This window comes from Mesocricetus auratus, unplaced genomic scaffold (genome assembly GCF_017639785.1).
Source record: "Mesocricetus auratus isolate SY011 unplaced genomic scaffold, BCM_Maur_2.0 Super-Scaffold_100676, whole genome shotgun sequence".
In the NCBI taxonomy this organism is placed as follows: domain Eukaryota; kingdom Metazoa; phylum Chordata; class Mammalia; order Rodentia; family Cricetidae; genus Mesocricetus; species Mesocricetus auratus.
The window spans coordinates 160586350-160594688 of NW_024429266.1; the positions used below are offsets into that span (position 1 = coordinate 160586350).

Genomic DNA, 8339 nt, shown 5'->3' on the forward strand with positions numbered 1-8339 from the left:
GACCAAAATGGCTTCCACAATGACAGGACCCATGACCACAGCTGCATGAGTCAAAGTGTGCCAACTAGTCACTCTGAGTAAGCTGGTTAATATTACCAGTCACACCACGTGTATCAAAGAGGTGGCATAACTAATGGAGGGGGTTTTCCAACTCTTCCATCTATATGCAAAAGAAAAGAATTACAAACAAAATGGAAAATGTTACTGGAAAAAAATCTCATCTACCTTTAAAAAGAGACATACAACTTGGTGCCTAAGAAAATATTTAAAAGCCTTGCCTGAAGTAAAAAGAATACAAGTTGATCCTGGCCGATGAAATGTTAATGGCTTTTCCTTAAGTATTAATCTATTGAACAGATGCTGAGAAGGAAAGCTGTAGACAAATGAATGCTACCACAGTAATGATTTACATGTCCTACTGCTGCTGATCTTATTTGATTCTGGGGAAATGATTACAGCAAACCTCAGGTCCCAAGGAGAGTGCATCAGAATAAATAGGCAGTAGGAAAAAATAGAAAAATATTTTTATATAATATATATATATATACTATATTATATATATCTCACATCACAAGGGAACTATGGATTCCTTTTCCTTGCCTTCTCTGAAGTTTAGCTCTCTTCATTTGGGAAACAAACCCATTTAAACTCCACTTTTTTTCTCACATTCAAACTAAACTGCAGACTCGGAGACCCTAGGAAATCAATATCCCATTTTATAAATGTGAACATTCTAGATTTCAAGAGGTTAAATGACTTGTTGAGTGATTTATATTCATAACAACAAATGCTATCAATATTCCGACTCAGTGGGGCAGGGTCTGGTCTGAAGTGAGAGGACCTGGGCCCTACTTGTCATTCAGCCATGGATGAGTCTGTGTTGGGTTAGCTGGTTTTGAAAAGTCCTTCTCCCCTTGAAGGGGCTATCATTCTTCTGTCCTGAGCACCTGCTGCTTACTGTGGCTTGTCTTTATAAACTCAATCACTTTTTCATCTCAAGAGTTAGAGTTTGGGGCTGGAGAGATGGCTGTTAATAAAGTACTTGCCTTGCAGAAGGACCTGAGTTTGATACTTAGGACCCATGCTAATATAAAATAGCCAGGTATGGCGAAATTTGTTTGTAAACCCAGAGGCAGAGACAGATAGATCTTTGGGGCCAGCTAGCCTGGCAGCCCAGTCTATTAGGCAAGCTCCAAGCTGGTGGGAGAGTGGTGGATGGTGCCTGAGGAATGCTACTTTAGGTTGTTCTCTCTCTCTCTCTCTCTCTCTCTCTCTCTCTCTCTCTCTCTCTCTCTGTCTGTCTCTCTCTCACACACACACACACATATAACACATGAACATGTACACTCCACATGTGCCCACTTCATCTGCAAACTGGAGATTGTAAGCATACCTACTACACATGGCCATGGCTATGACATCAAATAACAGTTATTTAACAGTTTGGAATCTGGGTGCTCAGTATATGGAAGCTGCCTTTAATATCAACCCAAAGAACCCACTGATGGTGTCTTCATGGACTGTAAGGAATTTCCTTCTCTGGGCAAGTAGGACCCACGTGGTGCCAAGATCTCATTGTTAGAGCTATGCATCTGGCTTTGAAACAAAGAAAAAGAACCCTTTCCCATTGTCACGGTGAGTGGGAGTCCATCACATTGTGCTTGGTATGGTGTAGGTCTAGCAAGCTACTCAAAGGCGGCCAACCCACACGCCAGGAACACGTGGACTTCTCCCCTCTTTCTGTCTCTGCCTGGGACATCCGTGTCCCACTGAGATCCTAACACTTGGACTTCTCCCCTCTTTCTGTCTCTGCCTGGGATATCTGTGTCCCATTGAGATCCTAACACTTGGACTTCTCCCCTCTTTCTGTCTCTGCCTGGGATATCTGTGTCCCTTTGAGATCCTAACACTTGGACTTCTCCCCTCTTTCTGTCTCTGCCTGGGATATCCGTGTCCCATTGAGATCCTAACACTTGGACTTCTCCCCTCTTTCTGTCTCTGCCTGGGATATCCGTGTCCCATTGAGATCCTAACACTTGGACTTCTCCCCTCTTTCTGTCTCTGCCTGGGATATCTGTGTCCCATTGAGATCCTAACACTTGGACTTCTCTCCTCTTTCTGTCTCTGCCTGGGATATCTGTGTCCCATTGAGAGCCTAAGGGTGAGGAAATACTTTGACAGACTCAAGGTCTCTGGGCCAATAACCAATACCAGCGGTCACTCACCTCCAGACTTATCTCTGCTATCATGATCACAGCACAGTTCCTAACCACCGCATCCCCCTAACACACTGCTCTTTTTCTGTCACATGTATTTATAGGACTGCCTACCCAGCCACTACCCCTTGACCACTTATGAGCACCAAGAAAGATTCCCTTTAGATTTTTGCAAAAATTTCCAAACTTTATTCAAAGGTCTTGCCACTCACAGTGGGGCCAACAGCCAATACTGGCGTCACTATCTAGGCCCATTCTGGATACTATGAGTCAGGGGAACCCAGTGATTTCCAAATGCACGGTTTGGGGCTCTGGACTTAACTTTCAGGCTCTGCTCTCTGGCTCTGACTTGTCATATTGTCCACACTGACTTTCAATTTGCCATCCTCCTGATTCTGATTCAGTTTTCTGGGTGCTGAGACCACTCTTAAACCCTGCTGACAGAATAACCCTGCTTACACACACACACACACACACACACACACACACACACACACACACACACACACACACACGTGCACTCGAGCGCACAATATTTAGGGACTAGTTAGATGGACAGGATTTTGAGAAGAAATAAAAACATGATGATGGGAAACAGTTAACTGCCAGGAAGCAAATGAACAGAAGCCAGTGACAGAAAGGTAGCCAGGCTGCTCCAAAAGCCTTAGAAATAGGAGCCTGCTTGTGAAGCTGGTGCAGACAGTGGGCCCAGCAGGATCAAAGGTGTTTAAGGACCAAAACATGTGACTGGTCATGTCATACTAACCCAGGAAATGGATAGCCCAGGAAAGTCAGGCATCACTTAAGGAAAACGCCTTGTTTCTTTATGTGGTACACGTTTGGCTAAGGTTCCACTTAAGAGTTAGAAAGAAAGCATGCTTGAGGATCCCTCAAAGTCCAGTCCTAAGTGAAATTGAGAATCCAGCTGGGCCACTTCCTGGCTCTAGACTCCCTTGCCCTCTAAACCTAGGCTGCCTGGGGTACCTGATGGGTTTTGGAACACGAGCAACTTTGCAGTTGTTGTTGGGGGGTGGGGGTGGCAGGGGATGCTCGTCCCCAGCGGGCTGCCGCCCACATCAGGCTTCACCTGGATACTGGTGTTCTGTGATTATCCCGTTATGTTACTGCCCATAATTACCAGCTTTCCAACAGAAGGTTCATCCCAGACATCCCTGCCTCCTCTTCCCCCAGGCCTCCCCAGACCCTGCCACCCCAGGCCACCGTGTCCCCAGCTCCCGGCCACAGTGACCCCAGCGCTGGCGCCTGACGCCACCTCCGCCGGACCCCCGTTTACCTGGGGCCAAACGCGACTTGTCGCCACCTCGCGTCCTGGGCCCTGCCTCCCCTCCCGGCTGTTGCAACGGCGCCCCCAGCCCAGCCAGGCCCGGTGCGGCGCGGGATGCCTCGGCGGGACTGGCGGCGGCGGCCACGCTGCGCGCTCCGGCGGAGGGGAGGGGGCTCGGCGGCGGCGGCGGCGGCGGCGGCAGCGAAGGCGGTGGCGAAGGAGGCAGCGGCGGCGGGCCCGGCGGGGGGCAGAGCCAAGAGGCGCGGCGGCGGAAGAGGACCGAGAGGAGGACGCGGAGCATGCGGGGGGCTGCGGGCCTGGCTGCAGTGAAGCCCGCCGCGCCCAGGGCGCAGGGAGTGGCCGTCGCCTCCTGCGCGCACCGCGGCTGAGATGGCGGCGGCGCGGCCGAGGCGCGCGGAGCCCCCGGGGCAGGGCCGGCCGGGCGCAGGCTGACAGCCCCGCGGGCCCGGGGAGCTCAGGCGGCGGAGCGCAGGCCCGGGGCGGCCTACGGCGAGCGGCGAGGGCCGGCGGGGAGGAGCGCGGCCGCGATGGCGAACGCTAGTGAGCCGGGCGGCGGCGGCGGCGGGGCCGAGGCGGCCGCGCTGGGCCTCAGGCTGGCCACGCTCAGCCTGCTGCTGTGCGTGAGCCTGGCGGGCAACGTGCTGTTCGCGCTGCTCATCGTGCGGGAGCGCAGCCTGCACCGCGCGCCTTACTACCTGCTGCTCGACCTGTGCCTGGCCGACGGGCTGCGCGCGCTCGCCTGCCTCCCGGCCGTCATGCTGGCAGCGCGGCGCGCGGCTGCCGCGGCGGGGACGCCACCGGGCGCGCTGGGCTGCAAGCTGCTGGCCTTCCTAGCCGCGCTCTTCTGCTTCCACGCGGCCTTCCTGCTCCTCGGCGTGGGCGTCACCCGCTACCTGGCCATCGCGCACCACCGCTTCTACGCCGAGCGCCTGGCCGGCTGGCCGTGCGCCGCGATGTTGGTGTGCGCCGCCTGGGCGCTGGCTTTGGCCGCGGCCTTCCCGCCGGTGCTGGACGGCGGTGGCGCGGACGACGAGGACGCGCCGTGTGCCCTGGAGCAGCGGCCCGACGGCGCCCCGGGCGCGCTAGGCTTCCTGCTGCTGCTGGCCGCAGTGGTGGGCGCCACGCACCTCGTCTACCTCCGCCTGCTCTTCTTCATCCACGATCGCCGCAAGATGCGGCCCGCGCGCCTGGTGCCCGCCGTCAGCCACGACTGGACCTTCCACGGCCCGGGAGCCACGGGCCAGGCGGCTGCCAACTGGACGGCGGGCTTCGGCCGCGGGCCCACGCCACCCGCGCTGGTGGGCATCAGGCCTGCGGGCCCGGGCCGCGGCGCCCGGCGCCTCCTGGTGCTGGAGGAGTTCAAGACGGAGAAGAGGCTGTGCAAGATGTTCTACGCCATCACGCTGCTCTTCCTGCTCCTCTGGGGGCCCTATGTGGTGGCTAGTTACCTGCGAGTCCTGGTGCAGCCGGGCGCTGTCCCTCAGGCCTACCTGACAGCCTCGGTGTGGCTGACATTCGCGCAGGCTGGCATCAACCCCGTGGTGTGCTTCCTATTCAACCGGGAGCTGAGGGACTGTTTCAGAGCCCAGTTTCCCTGCTGCCAGAGCCCCCAGGCTACGCAGGCCACCCTCCCCTGCGACCTGAAAGGCATTGGTTTGTGAGGCGCGCTCTGCCACCCAGGCTCCCTCTGGCTTCGATTGTGACAGCGCTTCTTCCCCTTCTGCCCCGTGTCTGGTTTTTCTCCGCTGCCTTCACAAGACTCTCAAAGTGGACACACGCACTTGGATTGTACAGACTTCTGTGCTGGGGGCGGGGGGGAGGGGATGCCGTGGTCCAGTTCAGTCCTTCTAATTATACTTTCTTCCTGGCGGTAGGCCCTGCAGTCTTTTGTGTACTGGTACCGACTTCTTTTCTCCCACGTGTGATTTTTTTTTTTAAATAAAGGCTACACTGGTTTTATTCATGCAAAGTTTCCTAGAGAACATGGCCAGTTTTCTACAGAAGCTATTTTTGACCGCCTCAAGTGGCATTACCTTTGCATTGCAGTGAAGGAGAGAGAGCTAGGGGATCTTCTATTGGAGATGGAAGAAAGACACGGAATTGTCAAAAGTCCCCTCTTAATCGCAGGCCACAGGATGAGGTGTGCTGTGTGCCTTCGTTGGAAGTGTGGGGAACTTTTCCCAGCGGTGACACTGAACTTTAAGAGGAAATGGGAATGGGTAGGAAGGCAGTCACGTTTGAGTCAGTTAACAAGCAAGGTTTGGAGCCCTGTTTATATTATTTAAAAACTACGCATCAGCAACAGCTGCTCTGTATATCAATCTTGAACGAAATCTTTCTGTGAGACTGTGACTTTTAAACAGTAAAAAGTGTTTTGGATAGTAATGTGGAGAGAAAAAAAAACAGTATTGCATGTGTTTGTACTGATCGTGATTTTCAGACGGGGAGGGCTCTTGAGGGCAAAGAACCACCGGTTGGTTTGGGTTTGGGGTTTGGGTTTGTTGTTGTTTTTTATTTTTATTTTTTTTTTGTTTTTGCTTTTTTTTGTCCCCAGTAAAAAGTTAAAATACTTTTGTGGAATCGGCTTGTGCTTTGATAAGCCCAGTCTTACTTTGTCTTATGAAGCTGATTTTCACTCTGAAGACTTTTGTCCATGCTAAAAAGAAATCAGATGTAATGGTGCCTCTCCCAGGAGACAAAACCTTTTCCTGAGGTGTTTGCTGAGTTAGGTGGTGCTGTTCTATTGATTGCAGATTTGAATGATTAAAAAGAACTATAATTTAAAATACTGTCTCTTTGTTAGACACTGTCATTTGGAACTGAAGGACTACATTGCAAGTACTGTATAATACTTTTGGCTTAAACTGCTATGTTTTTATTAACGTAACTTGTGTTTTGAAGATTTCTATCTGTACTTCTCTTTGCATTACATAAATACACCAGTATTTTCATTCTGGAGTGGCTGTTTGGTTGTTGTTGTTGGAGACCAAGTCCCTTTAGGCTGGGACTAAGTAACTCCCACGCTGGTCATTTAGCATGCGCTGTCCTCGTTCAGGTTTTTGGCTTGGATATTAGCATTGCTGAGACATTTGGAGGCCTTTGTGAGTGGGGGTGGGAGCTAGTGTGTATGTGTATGCATACGCACACGGAGGCCAGAAGTTGGCCTCTGTTGGTCTTCGCCGTTTACTCTCCACGTTATTTTTTTGAGGCAGGGTCTCTCACTTAACCAGGATCTTGCCAACTGGCTGGACTAGCTGGCTAGTGAGCCCCAGGCACCTTCCTGTGTACACTGCCTCAACACTGAAGATTGCAGGTGCCCCCGGATTTCTCCTTTTCACGACAGTGCTGGGGATTTGAACTCAATTTCTCATGCTTTTGCAGCAAGCAGGTGACAACTGAGCCATCTCCCCAGCAATTACCTTTTAACTTTGAAATGCAAGATAAAAATGGACATTTTGGGATTGAGGACATGGTTCTGAGGTTAAGAGCACAGGCTGCTCTTTCAGAGGTCCTGAGTTCAATTCCCAGCAACCAAATGGTGGCTCCCAAGCATCCGTAATGATATCTGTGCCCTCTTTTGGTTTATAGGCAAACATACAGGCAGAATACTATACATAATAAATAATTTTTAAAAAGAAAGGACAAATATCTTTAAATGAAAGAAACGGTGAACACACATACTATTTTAAATGATTTTAAAAACAAAAGCATTGACTTGGAGGTGTACCTCAGTAGGGGAACATTTGCCTAGTATCCGAGAAGCTTTGAGTTTGATTCCTAGAGCCACAAAGAGGAAAGGTTCCCTGATTAAAAAAAAATATGACCAAAGTAATCATTTGACATACTATTCATAATGGATATAGTGAATATATAGTTTATTTTGAGCATAATATTAACTATTAAACATTAAGTCCAAGAGCAGTGGACAATAATGCCAGCTGGGCAACCCATCTCTACCAAAAAGTGTTGTTTTGTTCTACTTGTGAAAGTTGAAGACATTGTTCTATTTGGAAGACTCCTTTACTCCCTGTGGCCTCAGTTCAGAGAGAGAGTTCCACCCTTGGGTTTTTAAGGGCCATTCATCAGAAACTAGTCAACTCATAGATGGGGGACAGGGCAAGTGAATCTCCTGCCACACTCCCATCCAAGTGATCAAAACACAGAGGTCACCAAGGCCATGTTTTATTCAGAATATGTAGTATCTAGTATGCCACAGGAACCCACACACCACAGGACATCCCCGACCTGTTCCAGCATTCGATGATGGCAGAGACAACCGCACCTGTTGATGCAGGTGCCCTGTGACACTGGAGTATTTTCAGAGGGATTTCAGCTTGGCACGCTGGTGGGGAGTGCTGAGCCAGGGGCCCTTCTCCATGAAGAAGTGATCTTCTGCAGCTCTCCACTGTCTCAAGGCATAACCTACTTACTTTTTTTTAATAGTTAAATTTCTTTTTTATTTTTGCCCTTTTTTATTTTTAAATTTAAATTAGAAACAAGGTTGCTTCACATGTCAATGCCAGGTCCCTCACCCTTTCCCTCCCTTCCGTGCCCTCCCACCAATCCCCCCAAATATCCCCTCATTTCCCCAGGGAGGATGAGGCCCTCCATGGGGGTGTCTATAGTCTGTCATTTCATCCAGGGCAGGGCCTAGACCCTCCCCCAAGAGTCCAGGGTGAGAGTGCATCTCTCATTGTGGGATGGACATCCAAAATCCATTTGTATGCCAGGGATAAACACTGATCTACTACCCAAGGCCCCATAGATTGTCTAGGCCTCCTCACTGACACCCACATTCAGGGGTTCTTGATCAGTCC

The 8339-nt window shown here is 51.0% G+C and overlaps 1 protein-coding gene across 1 annotated transcript; it reads left to right on the forward strand.

Moving 5' to 3' along the window:
* Positions 1–4023: 4023 nt before the first annotated feature.
* On the forward strand, positions 4024–6480 carry Gpr27 (G protein-coupled receptor 27). Its single transcript, XM_005071205.4, has one exon. It carries the CDS (start codon positions 4050–4052, stop codon positions 5181–5183), a length of 1134 nt encoding a protein of 377 aa, XP_005071262.1. The 5' UTR covers positions 4024–4049; the 3' UTR covers positions 5184–6480.
* The last annotated feature ends 1859 nt before the right edge of the window (positions 6481–8339 follow it).